Source organism: Bufo bufo, chromosome 6, assembly GCF_905171765.1.
Source record: "Bufo bufo chromosome 6, aBufBuf1.1, whole genome shotgun sequence".
In the NCBI taxonomy this organism is placed as follows: domain Eukaryota; kingdom Metazoa; phylum Chordata; class Amphibia; order Anura; family Bufonidae; genus Bufo; species Bufo bufo.
Genome location: NC_053394.1, coordinates 173421748 through 173446402, shown reverse-complemented (window position 1 = coordinate 173446402; position 24655 = coordinate 173421748). Strand labels below are relative to the sequence as shown.

Here is a 24655-nt window from a genome sequence, read left to right as displayed (position 1 = left end):
TTCAAACGCGCTGTAAAACGCTCAACACATGAAAACCAATTCTTCCCTATGGCCCTGGTTCTCACTTGAGCGTTTGAACGCGCTGAAAAACGCCCTACGCTCAAACAAGTTCTTGAGCTTCTTTGGGGCGTTTTGACGCGCGTTTGTGGCCATAGGACACTGCAGTCAATCACACAAACGCGCGTTTACTATTGCAAAAAACGCGCATAAAAACATGCGACAAAAACGCGCATATAAAATGAACCCAGCCTGAAGCTCATCAAGAGAATGCCAAGAGTGTGCAAAGCAGTAATCAAAGCAAAAGGTGGCTCCTTTGAAGAACCTAGAATATGAGATATTTTCAGTTGTTTCACACTTGTTTGTTATGTATATAATTCCACATGTGTTAATTCATAGTTTTGATTCCTTCAGTGTGAATCTACAATTTTCATAGTCATGAAAATAAAGAAAACTCTTTGAATGAGAAGGTGTGTCCAAACTTTTGGTCTGTACTGTATATAGACTCAAATTTATGACTATCATGAAGTACAATGTGTCACGAGAAAACAATCTCAGAATGGCTTGGATAAGTAAAAGTGTTCCAAAGTCATTACCACATAAAGTGACACATGTCAGTTTGGCGAAAACTGGCCTGGGTAGAAGGGACCACCTGATACTTTTTGTGATTTTAATGCACATGGTTTAACAGCCCTAACTTTTTATTTGTTAGGCTGCGAGAATAATTTTTAATACATTTTTGCATGACATGTAGGGCTGTCTATTACCCTACAGTGCATTTGGAAAATTTTCAGACCCTTTGACTTTTTTCACATTTTGTTATGTTGCGGATTTATGCTAAAGGTTCTTTTTCCCATCATTCTGCACTCAGTACCCCATAATGACAAAGAAAAAACTGAATGTTAAAAATCTTTGCAAATTTGTTGAAAAGGAAAAACTTAAATCTTGCATTGACGTAAGTATTTAGACCCTTTACTCAGGACTTAGTTGAAGCGCCTCTGGCAGTGATTACAGCCTTCAGTCTTCCTGGGTACATTTTTATTAAATTTGCAAACATTTTTTTTTTTAAACATTCTCTTTTTATTATAGTAGACATCAATAAAAGCATAATATCACATATACTTTTTGAATATTTGGGAAAAAGACATGACCAGTGCAACTGGTCTAAATAGCAAATTAATGCAAGTCACAAGTATAACCTCTATCAAAAGACAACAAGTGGTTCACAAACCTAACTTATCATGCATTGTGATATTGCAGGATCCATACATTAGATTTCCCACTTTAAAGGACATAAAATAATTCACATACCAAAAAATGGACCATAAAACATAATCTTAAAACAAAACCTAAAAGTCGAGTTGGTTCACTCTCTAAACCTGATCAGCCGTGTTCTGAAGTCTATATACCAGATAATGTATGTTTTAGACCTGTTTATCTTCCGCAAAGCTGTAGCTTTATAATGAGAAACATGTTAAGATAGAAACCTATCCTTACTCTCAGATTAGTTCCCCTCTGGTTTGAAAGGAACCTCTGTTCCTCAAACACTTTCCGGACGGAGGGATCTCAAGATCTCTGTTCTTGTTGAGTAACCATGTGCGACAACCAAGGTTGCCAAGTTTTCAAAAACCCTTGTCTGTTGTGAGACTCCCAACTTGCCAATTCCTCCATTCTGCAGAGGTGATTCATTTTCTCATACCACATGGCCATACTAGGCGGTTCTGTAGTTCTCCACAACGCTGGAACCAATAATTTGGCGGCTGTTATCATGTGTGTCTGTAGATTATTTTTATTAGGAGTAAATTTGCCTTCTGGTTTCCACAGCAGAACTAGGGGGGCAGTAAGTGACAAGTTTCCTATACAGATCTTATTCATAATACCTTCCACTGAATCCCAAAACTGTCTAATTTTATGACAATGCCACCATATGTGGGAAATGCTACCCACACCTTCCATACATCTCCAGCACTCACTAGAGTTGATTAAGTGGATTTTTTGGAGGAATTCAGGTGTACGGTACCATCTGGTTAAGGTTTTGAGTGAATTCTCCTGCACTCTGACACATCTGGAGAAACCATGTGAGTGTGACAAAATAAAGGCTCTACTAGGTTCATCAAGACTTATCCCTAGTTCCCTCTCCCATTCTTTAAGGTAAGTGGGTGGATTGTCCCCTCTTTTTTCTAGAATCTGTCTGTATATTAAGGATAAAGTCTTAGTTGGCAATTTTGGCAATAAAACCATGGTCTCTAGCCAAGATGGGTCTATCTTCGAGTGGTTTTTGGATACCTTAAACTTCTTACATGTGACTTCAAAGTCCCATTTTTGAATATCTGACCCTACTTTCGGTGGCTCCCCTCTGAGAGATTCATAGATATCAGTGACGAGAGGCAGTTTCAAAAGGTCCCCTACTCTGAACTCTGATACAGATTCCCACACCGGGTTGGCTTCTATAACTATCTGATAGGACATAGGGCAATATATTAAGGGGAGTAATAGGGGATAGATCTCCTTTGCTTAGGTTTAACGCTAATGACCTCTGACATTCTTTAATAGTACTTTTAGTTATAACACTTATAAGTTCCTGAGGGCTTAAAGTTGGAGGTTTATGCCATAGCAAGTGCGCACTATTTTTCCCCAATACCTATCTTTCAAAGCGTACATGTAGGGGACTATCTCCAGGTCTAGTTAAAGTCAACCATCTCTCTAGATGGATAGCCTGAACATAGGCAGAGATATCTGGCAAAGAAATTCCCCCATGCCTCTTCTTCCTTATAAGTAGGGAGTAAGGTAATCTAGCTTTTTTGTTACCCCATAGAAATTTCCCCATAATAGATCTCAGTCTGTTCAGGAATGATCTGGGTATTGCTATTGGAAGGGAACGAAACATATAAAGTATTTGGGGGAGGATGTATGAGGTTAATACGTTTTTCCGTCCAATCCATTAAATCCTGGGTGATAAGGATTTATTCAGGAACGTTTGAACTTTTGTTAATAACGGAGAGTAATTAAGCTGGAACAGCTGGGTAGGGTTGGCTGGTATCATATTTAATCGCTGTGGAGGGCCACTTAAAGGGGGACATACCTCTAATCTTTTTCGATTGGGAAGGGGTTAGAGAAACTCCAATGGCTTCAGACTTTTCCATGTTAATTTTAAAATTGGAAATCTCTCCAAAGGCTTTAAAGGTGTCTAATATTTGCTTCATTGCTTCGATAGGGTTGGTGACCAATAGCAGCAAATCGTCAGCAAATGCTGCCATTTTCTGCGTATCACCTCTGAATTTGATTCCTCTAATACTAGGATCCTGTCTGAACTTTCGCAGAAGCGTTTCTAGGACTAATATAAATAGAGATGGGGAGAGGGGGCACCCCTGCCTAGTGCCATTCTTAATAACGAAGGGGTCAGACAATGTACCATTAACTAAAATACGGGCTGTGGGAGCTGAGTACAGGGAGAAAATTGCTCTGACAAATGTATCAGGGAAGCCAAACGCCAGTAAAGTACTACGCATGAAAGGCCAATCAACCCTATCGAATGCCTTTTCAGCATCTGTCCCTAGTAATATTAAAGGCATGTTTTTCTTTTTAGCATAGCAAACTGCATTAACCACTCGGCTAACATTGTGCCTGCCTTCTCTGCCGGGCACAAACCCCACTTGCTCCGCCCCCACCAACCCAGGCAGCAAACCTGCTATACGATGACTTAGCAATTTAGCCCACCATTTTAAATCTGTGTTGAGGAGTGAGATTGGGCGATAGCTACCACCCTACTCAGGATTTTTCCCTTCCTTGGGAATGATAGTGATAGTCGCCTCCTGGGCCTGCGAAGGGAGGACCGAACCACTGAGGAGGGAGTTGCACATCTTGGTGAAATGTGGAATCAGTATTTCCGCAAATTTCTTATAGTACACTATAGGAAAACCGTCTGGACCTGGGCTTTTCCCAGATGGGATGCTATTGAGAACCTTGGTAACTTCCTCCTCAGTGAACGGCTTCAGTAGATTTGTCCTGTCTCCGGCAGACAAGGCAGGCACATCAATAGATTTCAGGAAATCATCTATGTTATTTTGCAGCAACGCATTATCCCTAATTTCGGGCCCCCCTTCTCCTTCCAGATTATATAGCGAGGTGTAGAACTTACAGAATTCTTTCGCTATAGCTGGTGTAGCCGTTAACCTGTGGCCTTCTTTAGATTTAATTACTTGAATAAAGGACTTATTCCTCTGGGACTTTAACAGGTTTGACATCAATTTAGAACCCTTATCCCCATGTGAATAGTATTTAAAACGCAGAGCCTGTAGAATTTTAGCTGATTTAATGTTCAGTTTGTCCTTTAGTTGAGACCTTGGGGATTTTAGCTGATTTAAAACCTCTACTGTCTGAGACTTTTTATGTAGCTTTTCCAGTGTGGAAATCTGCAAAAGCAGAGAATTTATCAACTGAGTTCTTTGTCTTTTAACTTTGGAACCTATGCTGATGAATTCTCCCCTTACTACAGCCTTGTGGGCCTCCCACAATAGCAGGCATGACATCTGAGGGGTTTCATTTAAGCAAAAATAGTCTAGGATTACCTTCCTAACTCTATCTTTATGTTCATTCTCCTCCAAAAGGGTTGAATTGAGCCTCCATGACCAGGACCTCACAGGCATACCATTCAATACTAACTTCAGGCTCACCGGGGCATGATCTGATATCGTGATCGACCCTATGGAGGCTTCCTTAACCATCGGGATAACATTGTTAGATAAAAATATATAATCAATGCGCTGGTAAGAGCCGTGCACTTTAGAGAAAAAGGTAAAATCCTTCTCCTCAGGGTGAATCAATCTCCACACATCAGATAGGCCCATATCTGCCAGAGTTATCTGCAATCTACGCTTCTGTCTTCCCGATAACTGGGGCGTGGCAGATGTGGAGTCCATTCCATGGTCTAGTGCAATGTTGAAATCCCCCCCTAGTACCAAAATCCCTTCAGTGAATATTTTCAAAGAATCTAAAGCCTGTATCAGCCATTTAATTTGACCCTTGTTTGGGGCATATATAGCCGCAAGGGTGACCATTGAGTTTAAGACCTATCCCTTAAAGGGTTTCTATCACTTTGTATCACATAATTAGCTGTCAGACACTAGCGATCTGCTAGTGTCTGCTCTGGCCAACCATCCTACTATAATCGCTTGTGGTGCAGCGGTTTTGCTAAAAAACAAACTTTTATAAATATGCTAATGAGCCTCTAGGTGCTATGTGGGCGTCATTAGCACCTAGAGGCTCCGTCTACCTTCATAAACAGCCGCCGCCCAGCGCGTCCCTCCAGCCCGCCCATGTCCTCCTCCGTGTGACGCAGCGGACGAATTCTCGCGCATGCGCCGTGCGCGGCTGTATTTGGCGCATTTGAGATGTCTGAGCTGGGAGCGGTCAGACATTCAATGCGCATTCGCCGAATACAGCCGCGCACGGCGCATGCGCGAGAATTCGTCCGCTGCGTCACACGGAGGAGGACATGGGCGGGCTGGAGGGACGCGCTGGGCGGCGGCTGTTTATGAAGGTAGACGGAGCCTCTAGGTGCTAATGACGCCCACATAGCACCTAGAGGCTCATTAGCATATTTATAAAAGTTCGTTTTTTAGCAAAACCGCTGCACCACAAGCGATTATAGTAGGATGGTTGGCCAGAGCAGACACTAGCAGATCGCTAGTGTCTGACAGCTAATTATGTGATACAAAGTGATAGAAACCCTTTAATAAATAGAAACCTGCCATTGGGGTCAATTAATTTCGCTGTTAACTGAAATGGGATATTCTTACTAAAACCAATAGAGACACCTCTAGATGCCGAAGAGTGAGTGGCATGGTGCCAATCTGGGAAATGTTTACTGGACATATTGGGGATATGGTCATGTCTGTAATGTGTTTCTTGTAGAAACACAATATCAGGGTTTTCCTTTCTAAGTGTGTGGTAAACTTGGCTACGCTTCTGCGGAATGTTCATTCCATTCACATTAAGTGAATAAAGTGTAATGTGCGTCATATCTAGAATACATGGTATCTAGACCAAACTTCTCACTAATATCAGCGAACCTAGAGACTCGACTCGAAAAAGTTAAATAAAAGGACAATAAGACATAAAAAACTCATATAAACAGGATGAAAGGACTTCCCAGTCCTATAGGCGCTGTACAGCGCAAAGGTGTAGTTACATTTTGAGAATAAGAGATTGGGGGAGGGGACATAGGTAAAGACTTCTAGAAAAATCTAGATGAACCACTCACCCGACCTCTTATATAATTGCAGTAAATCTAACCGATTAACTTCAACTCTTCATGAGTTCATAACTCGTGCCAAATGTATGGACTAAGAAATTGCTGTTCCACGACCTCTGAGGCCTATGGTGGTATTACAATAGCTAAGCCTCTCTCTCAGTACCAAGGCATATCAAACTGAGCATCTGATTAGATTGCTAGCAATAGCTGAATCTGAACATTCTCAACAGTGACAACTTTAAATATCTATTACTAAAGAGCACATATATAGTAAGTAGATAAACAAAGATTCTCTCTGGGACAAGTGACTACCATGAGAGAAGCTAAACTTCAACTTCCAGCATCAGAAGACAGCAAATCAGTCCCCCGTCAGCGGTTTCTTCTTTGGATTCTTGTGCTTAGGCGTATCTCGCCAGGGTAACGGGCCAGAAAGCTTAGGCAACTTCTCCATATTAGCTGAAGGAAGCCAGGAAGGGATATCCAGGGGAGAAATCTCCAGGGCCTCCCATATCTTGGTAAGTTCATCTGGATGGCGTACTACAATTTGCCTGCCGTTAATAGTGGTACTCAGACCAAACGGAAAAAGCCACCTCATGGGCAGCCTCCTCTCCCTCAATTCGGCCGTGAGGGGTTTCAATGCCTTCCTTTTAGCTAGCGTGCTTGCTGCCAAGTCCTGAAAGAACAGGATTTTGTTCCCCTCAAAGGCGACCTCTTCTCTCTCCCTTGCCGCTTTGAGCACTGCAGATTTGTCGAGGTAATTTAGGAGGGCACAAATGATATCTCTGGGCGGTTCACCTGCAGCAGGCTTAGGCCTAAGCGCTCTGTGCGCCCTTTCAATGATGATATTTTCAGCCCGCTCTGCTCCCACAAGTATGGCGAATATCTGCTTAAAGAGGACCTTTCACCGATTCTTACCCTATGAACTAAGTATACAGCCATGTAGAGCGGCGCCCGGGGATCTCTCTGCACTTACTATTATCCCCGGGCGTCGCTCCGTTCTCCTGCTATGCCCTCCGGTATCTCCGTTCCCTAAGTTATGGTAGGCGGAGTCTGCCCTAGCGCTGGCCAATCGCATTGCAGAGCTCACAGCCTGGGAGAAAATAACCTCCCAGGCTGTGAGCTCTGCGCTGCGATTGGCCAGCGCTAGGGCAGACTCCGCCTACCATAACTTAGGGACTGGTATCTCCGCCTACTATAACTTAGTGAGCGGAGATACCGGAGGGCATAGCAGGAGAGCGGAGCGGCGCCCGGGGATAATAGTAAGTGCAGTGAGATCCCCGGGCGCCGCTCTACATGTCGGTATAGTTAGTTCATAGGGTAAGAATCGGTGAAAGGTCCTCTTTAACACTGTCCAGCAATGCTTCTGCCGCCACCGATTCTGGGACACCTCTTATCCTTACATTTTTTCTTCTCCCCCTATTCTCTTGATCTTCTAAGTGGAGGTATATACTGTCCACTTGGGAGCCTAGTGATCTCACATGGCTTTGTAAGCCTTTGCTATGTTGTACCACAGCCGCTTGAAATTCCTCTAGCGCTTCTACTCTCTGCCCCACATGAGTTACCTCCGTTCTGATGACCGCCAGCTCCGTCAACACTGGAGATAAGGCTTGAGCTAGGGACTGCTGTAGAGACCTCTGCAGAAAGGCTCTGGTGATCGGAGCAGGATCTGGTTCATCAGGTAGATCTGAGGGAGCGCAGGAGCTTGCGTCATCCGAATCTATATCCAGGGCTGCAGCGTTGTCCTCAGCCGCCGCCATCTTCCCTCTGACTGCAGGAGACGCCGTCCTCTTGTAACGGTATTTATCCAGATCCCCATGCGATTTTCTTGCTTTTGTCACCTGGGTGACCTCTCCACCTCTCTCCTTATTAGTTTTGCCCATATTTATGTCGGTCAGGGCTGTAAAAAAGCTTTAGATCGGGTGGTATGGTGAGGAGCTCAGAGCTCACACGTCTTCCACCATGCTCAGTTGGCTCCGCCCCCCCAAATTTGCAAACATTTCTACTGTTCGGTTTTCTCTATCTCATGATGGGGTACTGAGTGCAGAATGATTGGGAAAAAAATAAATTTAAATTTTTGGCTAAAGGCTGCATCTTAAAATGTGAAGTGCTGCACATTTGCCGTTATGGATTATTGTGATTCAAATCTGCAGCATTTTACAGTAGCAGCAAAGTGGTTCCGATTTTAATAAATCTTATCCACATTCTACATATAAAAACCACAGCGTAAATTGACCTGCAGTACAGAGTTGAAATCTACAGTCAATTTACGCAGCGGTTCTCCTCTGCAGATTTCACCCTTTTACAGGGGAGTGGGTGAAATCCACTGCCATTTTCCGTGGCAAAAGCTACATGAAATACATGCAGTTTTTGCTTTGGTTTTTGCCGTGCAACAGAACCACATGTACCATTAATGTTTTTGTGATATTTCCTTTTTATATTTTTAGTTTAATTTAGAAATAAATGTGCAAAACAGGCATTTTTATAGCACTTTATTCTTGAAATATGGAAATTGGTATAAAAATAAGTTCCCTATTTTATCTTGGTCGTTTTGATGTGTGTGTGTGTGTGTGTGTGTGTGTATATGTGTATATATATATATATATATATATATATATATACACTGAACAAAAATATAAATGCAACACTTTGGGTTTTGCTCCCATTTTGCATGAGCTGAACTCTAAAGATCTGAAACATTTTCTACATACACAAAAGACCCATTACTCTCAAATATTGTTCAGAAATCTGTCTAAATCTGTGTAGTGAGCACTTCTCCTTTGCCGAGATAATCCATCCCACCTCACAGGTGTGGCATATCAAGGTGCTGATTAGACAGCATGAATATTGCACAGATGTGCCTTAGACTGCCCACAATGAAAGGCCACTCTGAAATGTGCAGTTTGATCACATAGCACAATGCCACAGATGTTGCAACATCTAAGGGAGCGTGGAATTGGCATACTGACTGCAGGAATGTCTACCAGAGCTGTTGACCATGCAATGAATGTTCATTTCTCTACCATAAGCCGTCTCCAAAGGCGTTTTAGAGAATTTGGCAGTACATCCAACCGGCCTCACAACCACAGACCACGTGTAACCACACCAGTCCAGGACCTCCACATCCAGCATGTTCACCTCCATGATCGTCTGAGACCAGCCACCCGGACAAACTGTCAGAAAGAAGTCTCAGGGAAGCTCATCTGTATGCTTGTCGTCCTCATCGGGGTTTGGACCTGACTGCATTTCGTCTTCGTAACCGACTTGAGTGGGTAAATGCTCACATTCGATGGCGTCCGGCATGTTGGAGAGGCGTTCTGTTCACGGATGAGTCCCAGTTTTCACTGTTCAGGGCAGATGGCAGACAGCGTGTGTGGCGTTGTGTGGGTGAGCGGTTTGCTGACGTCGTGTATCGAGTGGCCCATGGTGGCGGTGGGGTTATATTATGGGCAGGCGTATGTTATGGACAATGAACACAGGTGCATTTTATAGATGACATTTTGAATGCACAGAGATACCGTGACGAGATCCTGAGGCCCATTGTTGTGCCATTCATCCACGACCATCACCTCATGTTGCAGCATGATAATGCACGGCCCCATATTGCAAGGATCTGTACACAATTCCTGGAAGCTGAAAACATCCCAGTTCTTGCATGGCCAGCATACTCACCGGACATGTCACCCATTGAGCATGTTTGGGATGCTCTGGATCGGCGGATACGACAGCGTGTTCCAGTTCCTGCCAATATTCTGCAACTTCGCACAGCTATTGAAGAGGAGTGGACCAACATTCCACAGACCACAATCAACAACCTGATCAACTCTATGCGACGGAGATTTGTTGCTGCGTGAGGCAAATGGTGGCCACACCAGATACTGACTGGTTTTCTGATTCCCCCCAGTAAGGCAAAACTGTGCACATTTCAGAGTGACCTTTTATTGTGGGCAGTATAAGGCACACCTGTGCAATATTCATGCTGTCTAATCAGCACCTTGATATGTCACACCTGTGAGGTGGTATGCATTATCTCAACAAAGGAGAAGTGCTCACTAACAGATTTGTGAACAATATTTGAGAGTAATGGGTCTTTTGTGTATGTAGAAAATGTTTCAGATCTTCGAGTTCAGCTCTTGCAAAATGGGAGCAAAACCGAAAGTGTTGCGTTTATATTTTTGTTCAGTGTATATATTATAATTTTTATTTTTTTGAAAGGGGCGACTATTGTGACTATTTTATTTGACATGGATTTTCATTTTTTTTTTCGCTTATTAGTATATTTTTTTTAAATAGTTTTCTTTTCTTTACTTATATGGCATACATATATTAAAATAGATGTCCTCCATTAAAAAGGTCAGTCATTTAAAAATCCCTTGAGGGTATTTACACTTTTTTCTTTTGCACTTTTCCATTGTAACCAGAGCCTCAGTTATAAGGCAAAACAGCCTCCTGTGGGGGCATTTTACACATACAGATCTGATCCTGGTCTGCTAAGACCCAGCAGCTGTGCTCTGCCCAAGACATTCGACGACCATATGATCACTAGGTCCAACAGAGGAAGCGGCATGGCCTCTTTCTCTGTTCACTTCAGAAGTGGTAACAAACCTCTTCTGTTTTGTACTGTGGCACCCCGGCTGTCTCTGATTGCAGGAGCTTTGATCTCTCACCATACACCTATGACTCTCTGAATTAAAGGCCAGCTCCGTACGCGTACGCACTTGGTTGCTATGAGTTTAACGTGTTATGAGATTTAATAAACATAGCAGCTTTCTTTCAGGAACAGCTCCACTCTTGTCCATGTTCTATGTTTGGTATTGCAAGTCAGCCTGTATTCAAGTGAATGGGAGTGAGCTACATTACCAAACACCGCCTATGGAGAAGAGTGGAGCTGTTCATGGTAGAAAGGAGCCATGTTTTTTGCATCCTATACAACCCATTTACCACTAGCTACCCATTACTATTGAGAAGTTCCACTTCGGTCTAGCCATAAATATTAATATTTTTTTTCTTCAAAAATATGAATATATAAACTCTCTATATCACATGGCAGGATGGATCATTGATATGATTTTCACTTTATTCTGAGAGCTCATCGACATTCCTATACCACCCAACTTCCTCCTGCTATGTGTGTATGTGGAGCCTGAAAATTCTGAAGTCTCATAATCTGGCATTTGTTTCCAGTGCGGCACAGCAGACGGATCGGAGAGCACCACAACAGCAGTTACTGCGGCAGATATTCCTTTCAATGGGAGACAGCTCTGAGGATTGCAGAAAGCCATGCAGAGAAGGGTCATGTCCATTCTCTGTGTGCCTGTGGCTTTAAGCCACTGCTCTACGGTCATTAGCGTTGCCTCTTGTTGAAATTAATGGGAGGCAGAAAGGACGTGGCTGCCGACAAATGTTGGCGTGGCTGTCCACATCAAAATTCCTCTGTAAAACCTGCAGTGTGAACGGCCCTTAGTCTTTCTGAAGGCTCTCTGACCTTACAAGTGAGTTTTATAGCGTTTGCTATTACGTCAATAATATGGGACCTGTAGGATTAATTGGCAAAAATCTGCTTTGATGCCGGTGGATGGACATGATTTTTCAGTGGAGAGAGTGGATGATAGAATTCCCTGGGTGAACAAGTTCAAATATTTAGGGCTATACATGACGCCTAGATTGCTGGACTTTGAAGAACTAAATCTGACCCCCATGCTTGCTACTTTCAGACTCAAGGTGAGAACTTGGTGTAGACTATTTCTGTCAGTAGTGGGAAGAGTGAACCTTTTAAAAATGGTAGTAATGCCTCAGCTGCTGTATGTACTTAATAATGCGCCTGTCTGGATCCCGCTAGACAGGTTCAAGAAAATACATTCCATATTTAGAGATCTTATATGGAAGTATGGTCAAGCAAGGATCAAATTAGAGACGCTGCAATATCCTAAGACAGAAGGGGGTTTGGCGGTCCCTAATGCTTGGATTTATTTTCTGGCATCTCAGTGCCAGCACTTTAAGGGCTGGATGGATTTTCAGGTTCCAGATGTGACAGGCAAGATACTGCAGCATTGGTTGGGCAGTCGAGACCTTATGTGTATACTGGAGGGGGCGGGAATGCATGGAGGGAGAGAGAAAGTTTTACTTATTGAACTTATGAAGAAAGTATGGGCGAAGGTGAAGCAGGTGTGGGAGGAGTTGGAGAGCTTTCCCCAATATGGAATAATAATCTATTGCCAGAATTCACGTCCTTGTCAGGATTTAGGAATTGGGAATCCCATGAGGTACTGAGGATAGGTCAACTAACCGAGGGTAATGTTTTTAAATCTTTCCAGGAAATACAACAAGAGTTTAAGGTCCCCAAGAGGTGGTTTTATCAGTATTTGCAACTGAGGCATGCCTATGAGGCCACTGCAAGGAAAGGGTGTAATATAGCTAAAATGGATGTGGTACAGAAACTTATTCTTCCCAAGGGGGGGAAAAGAGGATTGATATCACAGGTGTATACACTATTGTTAGATAAGTTTCTAGATGGGTTTCCTCTGTCGCGGATGACAAAGTGGGATGGCGATTTGGGTGCAGTTTCCAAGGATCAGTGGGATGATATATTAGAGGCAGTTCCTAGAGTGTCTTTAAGCGAGCAGGCTAAATTGTCTCAGCTGTTTATTATTCACAGAGTATACAAAACACCAGTATTTTTACAAAAAATCGGGGTTAGGAATGATGATAGGTGTCCGAAGTGCATGGAGGAAGGAGCGGATTTGATACATATGTTATGGTCGTGTTCTGTGATAGGAAGATATTGGGATGAGGTGCTGAACATGATCAATCGCAAATTGGAGCTGAGATTGCAAAAGGATCCTAAGGCGTGTGTGCTGGGATATGTGTCGGAGATAGGAGGAAGTGAGTTGGTCAAGGTGGCGGTGGGAAGACTGTTATATGTGGCCAGGAAACTGGTGGCGCAGAGGTGGATCCAGGGGAGTCCGCCAACGATCGAAGAGTTTGAAAGGAGGGTGAATGACATGTTGATTATGGAAAAAAGTGTGTTTGTTAAGAGAGGTTGTCCTCAGAAGTTTGAGAAATTGTGGAATGATTGGATGTCTCATACTCATATTGTGTTATAAATTATGACAGAGGTTTTCTTACTCCTTTTCATGGGGGGGAGGGGGGGATGGGGTGGGAAGAGGAGGGGGGGATGGGGTGGGAAGAGGGGGGGGGAAAGAGCGTTAATTGGATATGCTTTGTGCCATAAAAAGTGTTTGGGGATATATCTTGTATTGATGCTGTATATTGTATACATTTTCAGGTACCCATGATTGTTTATTCCTTACTGCTGTAGCTGGCATTTAGTCTGATGATGCAATTTATTATTGTATTTTGCATTTTATTTTTGTATGTTCCATGGTAAAATGTATAAGTGTCTACAGAAAATGATTATATCATAAAATCAATAAAAACGATTTGATTAAAAAAAATAATAATATGGGACCTGTAGGCTTCCATTGATTTGGGATTATTGGAATGTTACTGTACTGATGACCATCAAGAAGTACTCACCTAATCTGTGCTTTGTTGTACTTACAGAACTGCCACATAGAGCTAAACGCCTGCTTCCATCTGTGATAGAAATAGATGCAGAGGAGGTCGGACACCTGCAGCGAACAGCAGAGTGGGAGATTCATGAAGGTGAGTGATAGGTTTTACCTATCATCCAAGTTTAACTGTATTGCAAAGTTATAAGGAGCATCTAATAAAAATGACCTTGAGATTTGGGTGTTGGTGGGACTGAATACTATACATATTGCATGCTATACCATACATACTGTGTATTATTATGTATACCAATCCATATTACCTTTGGTTTGTACTGTCACCTCATGATGCTTCTGTTCAGGTCACAGTGGAGTCTTTTCTGTGTGAATCTTTAATCTTGGTAGAATTTCCTGTGACTACTTAACACAGTGACTTTTATGTTTTCCTAAATATTTAGTCTAGTAATTGTTTCTCGCCCATATTCATTGGGGGACACAGGAACCGTGGGTATAGCTATGTCCTCTAGGAGGCGTTGACACTAGTAAAAGCTGTTAGCTCCTCCCCTGGCAGCTATACCCCCTCCAGCCTGGAGAGAGAGCTTTAGTTTTTTCTAGTGTCAATAGGAGGCAAGACGTCCCTGCTCTGCAGGGTAGCTCCTGAAGATTTTTTTATTTTATTTTTTTATTTTTCTTCTTTTCAGGTGGGAAACAGTGGTCGCCTAGCCTCCCTGTTCTCCCGGGGGAGCACGCCAGCGTTGGTCCACCACACTGCCTCCTCCCCCACAAGAAGGACAAGGTGGACCAGGGCAGCCTCGCTCCCCTTTATCCCGCCAGCAGAAGGGTCACCTAGGTCCGCCAAAGAAAGACGCTTCCGCCATACCAGACTCCTGCCCCTCCGGTGCCAGCTGCTGAGGAGGTGACCCTGCTGGAAAAAGGTGACCCTGCGGGTACACTTATGGAGGGTAAAGAGAAGAGGATGAAGATGAGGTGAGTACACGGGACTAGGTAAGTATGAAGCCCTCTGCCCCCTCCCTCTCTGGCATATCAAGAGTTAACAGGCACGGCTGCCAGGGGACTTTATTTATTTTACAAACAAGACCCCTAAGACAGAAAGGGTAATTCCGCCACTGTGGGAGATGGGAGCACATGAATTGTGCTGACACCACCAACGATACGCGGACACCCCCTCTCACTACCCCTCTAGGCCGACGACTATTCTGGCTCATAGGGGGTTAATGAAAAGTTCTCCACCTGCGCAACAGCGAAAAAGAGAGGAGCGTGGGTGACTCCCGCTCCCCGTTATTCACCACCATACTCCACCCCTTTTTGGGAGCGGGGCGGGGGGGGATGCGAACTGGCGCGAATTCTTCCCACCTAGCTATTCCCCTCCCCCAGAAGCCAGCTGAGTACCGCCTGTGGTCTACCGCCCCCTGAGTACCGCCCCCTTCCTGGCCAGCCACTTCTTTTAGGCCGGTGCCGGGTTAGAAGGCAGTGCAGTTGCTGATACTCAAATTAACCCTTCATACGTTATTTTAAAAAAAAGAAAAGGCGCATTTAATACGTGGGCCCGTGCCCTGTCCCGGTCACAGGAGGACCTCTCATAGTCCCAATCCGCCCTACACGGTCGCTTAATTGATAATTCTGCATGCACCTGCGCAATTCAGAAGGACCACTGAAGGATTCCCAATACGCCCTCCGGGGCCGTTTGGCTGACAATCCTCCACCTGCGCAATCAAGGATGATCCCTGACATTCCCAATCCACTCTCCTGGGTCGTTTGGTTGATAATTCTCCACCTGCGTAATCCAGTGGAGTACCTCTGGAAGTCCCAATCCACCCTTCTGGGTCATGTGGTTGATAATTCTCTGTCTGCGCAATTCAATACAGGACCTCTGACATCCCAATCCACCCTTCTGGGTCGTTTGGTTGATAATTCTCCACCCACGCAATTCAATAGAGGACGTCTGACATTCCCAATCCACCCTTCTGGGTTGTGTGGTTGATAATTCTCTGCCTGCGCAATTCAATACAGGACCTCTGACCATCCCAATCCACCCTCCGGGGTCGTTCGGTTGATAATGCTCCACCTGCGCAATCCAGTGGAAGGACCTCTAGAAGTTCCCAATCCACCCCCTGGGTAGTTTGGTTGATAAGTCCCCAACTGTCCAGTTGGCGGAATTGCATCTCCACTGGGTTCAGTACCCGCCGTACGCATTAGCCCCTTCCATAGGTGCCAGGATGACATCATCACTGGTTACTTTGTGTGCTGTATGCATTACCCCCTTTCGTAGGTGCAATAATTGCACTCCCACAGGGTACAGGACTCGCCATATGCGCTATTTCCCGCCGTGGGCATTAACCCCTCTTTTTAGGGGAGTATTTCCCTACCACTGGCTTCAGTACTCGCCGTATGCATTCAACCTTCCATAGGTAGGGTAATTGCACATGGTCCCGACTGTCGTTATCCTCTCCATAGGCGGAGTGTTGCACTTCACCGTGCTTCCAGCTACATTTCCCCCTTCCACAAGTGATCCATTAGTGGGGAATACCTAAACACCTCGGGATGCTGCAATTCAACTACGCCACGGCTCTACGTGCCTTCGCTTATTTCACAAGGGGGCGTGGCAACAGTCGGTACCCGCGGGTGCCCGGTACACTTACTCTAGTGGTATATGGGTGCCGCCAGTGGATACGGTGGCTATTCCTTCTTTCTTTTGGCGCTGTCTTCTCAGGGGGTTGCCTAGCATCACTTGTGTCCTAGAGACCCCCCATCTCCTTGGGCCTCCACCATTCCAGTCGGTCATGATATTGTCTGCATCAATGCGTAGTGCGTACACCATTGCACATATATGATGAGTACGTTCCAGCGAGTCGAGTGTTCACTGACTCTGTATTCTCTATCCACCACTCCTCCTTTTCTGAGGAAGTGGTTATGCTGACACTCTGGTTTAGCTACTACAGCGTGTTCCCCCATACAGGTGCAGCTTTTTCGCTAATGCTAGAGTTCGTAGTTGCTGCAGTGGGACATCCCTCTCAGGTAGGGGTCCTACCCTGGCGCTAGCTTGGCAGTTGCTCCTGTTCAGCGCCCTTCCAGGTAGAGTTTTTTTTTTATGGTAGCTCTACTTCACTGGAGCAGTATAGTACGTGACTTCTACGAATAGTCTCAGGCCCCCCTCACTGTGCACTGACGGGGCAAGCGCTGGCTCCTACTGTGGGAGTGGTATTTGCGTTACCACTACATACTTCGGTTTTTACTGCACAGCTGCACATTCGTCAGGTGGTGGACTCTTCTAGCACTGAATTCGGTGGCCTCTGCGGGTGGTCCCCTCCTCTGCTGCGGTATCGGGCTATCAATACAGTGTAACTCCTCTCGCCTGGCTTTCTCCTCAGGCGGAGTTTTTTTGTGCAGCCACTTAATCCTTGGCTACTTTTGGATAGCGCCGGTCTCAGATGGGGAATGGGCTTCAGTCACAGCCTATTCATTTCCTGTCTTTTCCTCTAGCTCATGGTCCATAGCCACCCCGCAAGTCTTGGTAGCTCCTATGTTACTACCTTCTCTCATCTGCTTTTGCACGGAGTATGCGTTTTCTGGCACTCCGGTCCCGACTGGTGGGCTGTTGCGCCCATCACATCCCTCCTTCTCCAGGGAATCCTTCCATTGCTCCTGGGTGTGCTAATGGTATCTACACGACAGATTCACACCTTTCTCTCCCGAGCAAGAGATCCGGAAGAATGCGGCGTGGACGCCCTGATGTCTCCTTGACAGGAGTTCTCCATCCTTATGGGTTTTCCCCTTCCCCCTCCTACCGAGAGTTCTACGGAAGATCAGAATGGAGGGCATTCCGACACTCCTATTCGATCCGGATTGGCCCCGTCACACATGGTACGCTGACCTCGTTCTCTTTCTAGGAGACGTCCCTCGGTCACTGCCACTCAGAGACTACCTTCTGTCACAGGGTCCGGTCTTCCAACAGCATTTAAGGTCTCTTCGTTTGACGGCGTGGCCATTGAAACCGCCATTCTAACGCGCAGAGGGTTTTCGGCGGATGTCCTCAGCACTATGATTCAGGCCAGGAAGCCTGCGTTGTCCAGGATCTATTACAGGACCTGGAGGTCCTTACTGGGTTCTGTAAACTCAGAAATATTCCACCACTTCGTTTTTCTCTCCCCACAGTCCTGTCCCCACGGTCCTGTCCTTCTTTAATCAAGGTTGGACCTTGGTCTTGCCCTTAGTTCTTTGAAGGGTCAGGTGTCGGCGCTTCTATTCTTTCCCAGCTACCTCTGGCCCCCTTGGGGCCTGTAAGGACTTTTTTTCAGGGAGTGGCACATATGGTTCCTCTGTACCGTCCTCCTTTACTGCATTAGGATCTGAATTTAGTCCTCTCAGCGCTCCATGCTTTTCCCCTGGAGTCCTTGCGGGAGATTTCTCTCCGACTCCTGTCCTGGAAGGTAGTTTTTGCTAGTCGCTATCACTTCCCGCAGACGGGTTTCTAAGTTGGCGGCGCCTGTCCCTCCTTTTCTCCCGAAGGTGGTCTCTGACTTCCATATTAACGAGGAAATTGTCCTTCCCTCACTGCGCCCATTTCCTTCACGCCCTCAGGAAAAGGAGTTACACCATTTGGACGTTGTCTCCGGTCCCTTCGCAGTACAGATCCCCTTTTTCTCATTCCGGAGGGTCCTCGAAAGGGATTGGCGGCTTCCAAGGTGGCAATCGCACGCTAAATTCGGTCTACAATTGCTGAAGCATACCTCGTTCGAGGCAGGATTCCGCCCTTAGGTGTCACGGCTCACTCCACCAGAGCGGTGGGCGCATCTTGAGCTCGGAGGAAGCGCGCTTCGGCTGCACAGTTGTGTAAGGCGGCTACTGGCCCTCCTTACACACATTCACAAAATTTTACCAGGTGCATCGGCAGTTCTTAGATGCCTGCAGGGACGATTGCTTCCATGGGTCTGTGGTTTTTCTCTCCCTGTGGACTGCTTTTGGACGTCCCACGGTTCCTGTGTCCCCCAATAAATATGGGCGAGAAAAGGAGATTTTTGTATAACTTACCAGTAAAATCTCTTTCTCGCTCTTCATTGGGGGACACAGCACCCACCCAGTATTGTTGTTTGACCACAGTTGTGGCAGTTGCGGGTTTGAACCCCGTTGGGTCTTTTGGCATGGTGGTGTTTTTTCTTGTTTGGGTTGCTTCTCCTACTGCTTGTACACAAACTGAAGCTCTCTCTCCTGGCTGGAGTGGGGATAGCTGCCAGGGGAGGGGCTAACAGCTTCTGCCTAGTTTTAACGCCTCCTAGAGGACATAGCTATACCCACGGTTCCTGTGTCCCCCAATGAAGAGCGAGAAAGAGATTTTACTGGTAAGTTATACAAAAATCTTATCTGGTCGTCTGTTTCCAGTTTTGGACTGTTGGAATTGTTAGATATCAGGTGCTGGACTAAAAGGATTAATTTTCCTGTTGAACATCCCTTTCCCCACAGATGGGTCAACACATCTTATGACGTCTGGAGGACCACCAGATTCTAAGCGAAAATATACTTTAACCTCAAGAAGAACTCATGAGTCTAAGACTGCCCCCCCTGACGTGAACTCATATCCTTGTTCTGAATGTGACAAGTGTTTCTCAGAAGCATTACACCTTGAGAGCCATCGGAAATTCCACAGCATCCCTGCCCTGTTTGCCTCTGCGGAGGGAGGGAAGAGCTTCACCACGTCTTCTGAGCTCGGCACACACATTAAGGTGCACTCAGGGGAGAAGCTGTTTGCTTGTCCCGAGTGTGGAAAGTGTTTTACATTGAAGTCAAATCTGGTCGCTCACAAGGCCATTCACGCGGGGGAGAAGCCTTTTGCCTGTGCTGAATGCGGCAGACATTTTGCACTGAAATCCTCCCTGATTACGCATATGTCCATTCATGCTCTTGAGAAACCGTACGTCTGCACTATTTGCGGCAAGTGTTTCACCTCCAGTGCCCGCCTATCCTTCCATCAGACTACACATATAGGGGAGAAAACATATGAATGTGAAGAATGCGGGAAAGTGTTTACTGCCAGCGGAAGTCTTAACCGCCACAAAAGAACACACACAGGGGAGAAACCATATGCTTGCAAAATTTGTGGAAAGTGCTTCAACAGAGAAACCAATCTCTATAGACACCAAATGATCCACACAAGATGATGATGACGGTGGTGTTTTCTTGCTTGTCATTAAATACCCCTCACTACGAGCAGAGAGGTCCGCTGTAAACTGTACAATCAAAATGACGGCAGCTACTTAAAGGGGAATTCCTCCTTAACGCATCTTGTAGAGTAATATATGAGGAGATTACATCGGCAGAGATCTGTGAGATGATACCCATGGAAATTGTATGGGGGAATATCTGAAGTCAGTATTGCTTGAATCTGTGTTGGTGTACTTTGCACTAAATTTATGAAACGGCACATGTTGTTTCTTAAAGGGGTTCTCTGGGAATGATTTAATATGACTGCCAGCAACCTGTCCTAATATGTGAGGAGGACTGGTTGTGACCACTTGCAGAGCTGCCTGGGAGGTGTGAGGGGGCAGGGACTCACTACACGCTACTCTGTGGCATTTACTACATATTGGTGAGTTTTCCTGTCAGGCTGCTCAGCCATGATAGCATATCATAGGCAGGATGACATCATTACCATCTATTGTAGAGTAGTGTATAAGTGTATAGAGGCCCCACTCCCTCTCCCCCTCCTAGGCAGCTTTGCAAGTGAAAGCAACCAGTCCTGCTCATGTTCCATGACGGGTTGCTGATGGCCATTTTTAAATCATTTCCTGAGAACCCCTTTAAATTTGGTGCATCTTTAAACCTAATACTTTTGTCTAGAAATGCTACTCCAGTTTTTTTTATGGACTTTTTAAAAAAGTTGCAGTAATAAATCTGGAGTGAAACTAACAGCAAACTGTTCAAACTTTCCCACCCGCTTTTCCAAATTGGAGTGATGTACATTGGAAAATGTTGCAGCCCTATTTTTGTGTCTTTTGAAGGAATTATGTAGTAAAGGGTTTGATACATCCCCCTCCCCTCCCCTTCCATAGCTTTAACTCCACTGACAGTGAGATTTGAGATTTGCAGCAGTTAACCTTACAGTATATAACTCCATTGATTGCCAGAAATCTGATCAGTACCAAGGGGTTGGAGCACCTTAAAGAACACCCACCATTTAGTCTTGGGAATCACTAGGGGGTTGGGGGGTTATATCACTATGACATATGGAAAGATTCATTAAGGTGGAACCTGTCAGTGGCTTTAGGTTGCTGTTGTCCTCACCCTCAGTCCCAAGGACAGATGAGGCGTTGTGCATGAGCCTCTGGTTTGCAAACCCATTAATATAAATGTTCCCCTTTCTCTATTATTTATTCACCATTGTAGCAGCTGTGCAATTTCTCTATCATGTTTTGCTTGCCTTAAAGAGCATCTGTCAGCTGGATAAACCCTATGGAACTAACAATGTCTGGTAGGGTTGATCCTGGCGAGCAAACCGATTTTATGTCTCTCTGTCGCACTATGCCTAAAAAAATAATTATTATAAATGATGTCTTCAGTGCATCGAGGGCGGGCCCAAGCCCCTTGGAGCACCAGAGCTGCTTCACTCTGCACTTGGAGCCAGTCCCAGGACAGTAATACTTTTACTCAGATGACGAGATGATCGGCTTTATTTGGATGAAGGATGATGTCAACGGTGTGCAGTAGTGATCTGCACTGCTGGGAAAGCAGAGGATGATGTACTGCATATGTGCGAGAGTGTAAACCACCGTGCGAGATTGCAGCATCTCGCCTGGCCTTGTCAGGGGGGGGGGAGTAGCTGTAAATGAACAGAGGAGGAGCTGTGAGGGGCACATCGCAAACGGAGGAACATAAATGAAATCGGAGTCTCATTTCCTTCTTGGATTCGTGTCCCCACCTATCCCTTGTTTAAACTTGACTTATGTCTTTTTTCAACCGTATTAACTATGTAAGGTATCAATGCTTCCCTGGTTGTTATTTGCTGCTGAGGCGGTTTTTGTATGTTAAGGTATCAATGCTACCAGACATTATGCCTGGTTTCATAGGATTGATCCTGCTGACACATTCTCATTAAGCCATTCCGTTATTCATCCATTCACTTGCCCTGTTAAGAAACAGTTGTTGTTTCATCGCTTCCTGTTTACATCTATTTTAATAATAAAGTACATTATTTAAGCATAACAGCAAAGTAAATGCTAATTACAGGGGAGTCTGCACCCCTCGCACATCATTGCCAGAATATATTATATACAGACTATGAGCTCAGGCTACCGATGACCCTTAATCCCGAATTTAGATCCTTATCATCATACTTGGAATTATCACAAATTGAAATCTGAGTAGTTAAGCAGTTGGCTTTCCAATGCTGAAGAAAATCTCCAGAAGAGAGATGGAAAGCTTCCCGTGTCCATATGTAAGAGACACACATCCAGTTCAGTGCAAATTCCTTTATATCCAAAAAGCAAAACTGTAAAGCACAATTATTTCTATTAAAATAGTACTCCCACGGCAATTTTTATTCCCTGACCTGTTAGAAAGGTACCGGATGTAGTCTTCTTACCAGTGACTGTATTTGTGAGTAATCCCCTTCCTTCTGATCCTTAGCTGTGTCCTGTTACCAGCATTCTGATCATCAACTGACACAGGACAGGAGGTCAGTTATTTCTCTATTTATTCCTATGAGACTGACATAGAGGCTCCCATAGGAATACATAGAGAAACTGACTTCCCTGTCCTCACATAAGATACTGTGTTATTTAGAGTGTCAGAGTGTCGGTCACATGACACAGCTGAAGATCAGAAGGGAGGTTATAACTCACAAATCCAGTCACAGGTAAGATTAAGTTTTTATTAAAGGTTCACATACCAGGGTCTGCAGTCAGGTGAAGGTCTGAGCTGAATGCTAACAGTAAAGATGAATGCCCCCATTAGTGCCCCCAGTAAGAATAATGCCCCCATTATTGGCCCACTTCTCTGCTTTTGCAAAAAAAAAAAAAGAAAACTTACCTCCTCCATTTGCTCGCTTCGAGGTGAACACTCGCTGACCGGATGTGCAGGACAGGACCTGTGCTTCAGCGTGATGACGTCTCTGAGGTCCTGTCCTGAGCTTCCAGTGAACAGTGAGTGTTCACAGCCGCGCAATCAAATGGATTGGATTTATTTTTTTTATTAACACAAGTGCCGGTGCTTTACTAATGAGTGCCCCACAACGAAAGCCTCATTAGTAACAGTCCGCACAGGAAAATACCGGCGGCGTCAGGGCCACTAAAATATCGGCCTTGCCGGTGAGATACTGCCCGGTTTGCAACCCTAGCCGCAGAACAGACATGTATTTTTGTCCCACATCCAATCCCCATTATTGGTGGATTAGATGCGGACCCCTTCATTTCAATGGGGCCACAAAAGATGCAGACAGTACACAGTGTGCTCTCTGCATCTTTTGCGGCCCCACTGAAATGAAGGGGTCCGCATTCAACCCACCAATAATGGGGATTGGATGTGGAACAAAAATACCATTATCTTTATTTCACCATTACAGAGAGAGGCACAGGCAAGATGGGAACACGCCACTGACACTGGAAGGAAGTCCTGCAGTCAGTGATGTGTTCCCACCTGTCTCTAACCCTCAGTCCCCTCCCCCATGAAACTATGGACTTTATTCCATTGGTGGCAGTGGTGATGTCCATCCCTCTTCTCCAGCAGCACGTAAGGGTCCTTTGGAGCCGGAAGCTCATCCCCTTCCATCCGACGCCTGCATGTGGAGGAACCTGTCTCCCTCAGCGCACTCATCCCCTTCCATCCAACGCCTGCATGTGGAGGAACCTGTCTCCCTCAGCGCACTCATCCCCTTCCATCCAACACCTAGATGTAGGGGAACCTGTCTCCCTCAGCGCACTCACCCCCTTCCATCCAACACCTAGATGTAGGGGAACCTGTCTCCCTCAGCACGTTCATCCCCTTCCATCCAACGCCTGCATGTGGAGGGACCTGTTTCAGCGCATCTTTCTAACAGGTTAGAGAATAAAACTTTTTGTGGAAGTGCTTCTCTAAAGGCAGTCTGTCACCTACATGCCATTATTTAAACTGATTATAAAGCTGTGTGGGACACAAGTACATGACGCTGATGTTACCTTTCTTTAGTTAGGAGAGCCTCCAAAGCACCAAAAATCGAGTTTTAAAGAAATGCAAATGAGCCATCCCAAGTGCCCAGGGGCGGCACATTTGCTGCAAGTGCCCAGCCCCCCCCCCCCTTCCTAGCCTTACTCGTGCCTAACTCCTCCCCTGTATATCCTTCGGCCAGCCCTGTATGCTTGTGACATCATTCATTTTCTGCAGCCGAAATCCAGGCCTGGAGGTTACTTAACTGGCGCAGGATACACAGGGGAGGAGTTAGGCATGAGTAAGGCCAGTGGGGGGGCTGGTCACTTGGGATGGCTCATTTGCTTATCTTTAACTTGAATTTTTGGTGCTTTAGAGGCTCTCCTAACTAAACAAAGGTAATATCAGCGTCATGTACTTGTGTCCCACACAACTTTATAATCAGTTTAAAATGTAGGTGACACACTCCATTTAACTTTAAACACCCAAATCTCGAAAAGCAGCACCCGCTGGGACCCCCACCAATCACGAGGACGGGGGCTCCGTAACCCCTGCAGCCCCCTTGAAATCAACGGAGCTGCCGGTTGCACGTGTGTGCGGCTGCTCCATTCATTTCTATAGCAATTCCAGAGATAAATGAGCGCTGTACTCAGCTATCTCCAGAACTCTCATGGAAATGAATGGAGTGGCTGGGGGCTCCGATCATTTTACGGGAGCAGCAAGGGGCTTGCAAGAGGTACGGAGCCTCCGTACTCGTGATCGTGGG

The 24655-nt window shown here is 45.4% G+C and overlaps 2 protein-coding genes and 1 long non-coding RNA gene across 6 annotated transcripts in view; 2 read left to right on the top strand and 1 right to left on the bottom strand.

The window, feature by feature from the left end:
* The window catches only part of LOC121006077 (oocyte zinc finger protein XlCOF8.4-like), a 65910-nt gene extending 45675 nt beyond the window's left edge, over window positions 1-20235 (top strand). For 3 of the 4 annotated variants that reach the window (XM_040438977.1, XM_040438975.1, XM_040438976.1), the window contains 3 exons: window positions 13811-13912; window positions 19237-20018; window positions 20054-20235. In XM_040438977.1, the coding sequence (XP_040294911.1) occupies window positions 13811-13912; window positions 19237-19931 (797 nt within the window). In that variant the 3' untranslated portion in view covers window positions 19932-20018; window positions 20054-20235. Of the gene's footprint in view, window positions 1-13810; window positions 13913-14459; window positions 15088-19236; window positions 20019-20053 lie in introns of those variants that run through there. The other variant, XM_040438978.1, reaches the window with a different exon arrangement.
* Window positions 1-24655, bottom strand: part of LOC121006072 (zinc finger protein 287-like) — a 519245-nt gene that overhangs the window by 108176 nt on the left and 386414 nt on the right. The gene's annotated exons all lie outside the window — the stretch shown is intronic.
* Window positions 20276-21970, top strand: LOC121006092. The gene is made up of 2 exons (XR_005780017.1): window positions 20276-21744; window positions 21800-21970. It is a non-coding gene; the product is annotated as an uncharacterized LOC121006092 (long non-coding RNA).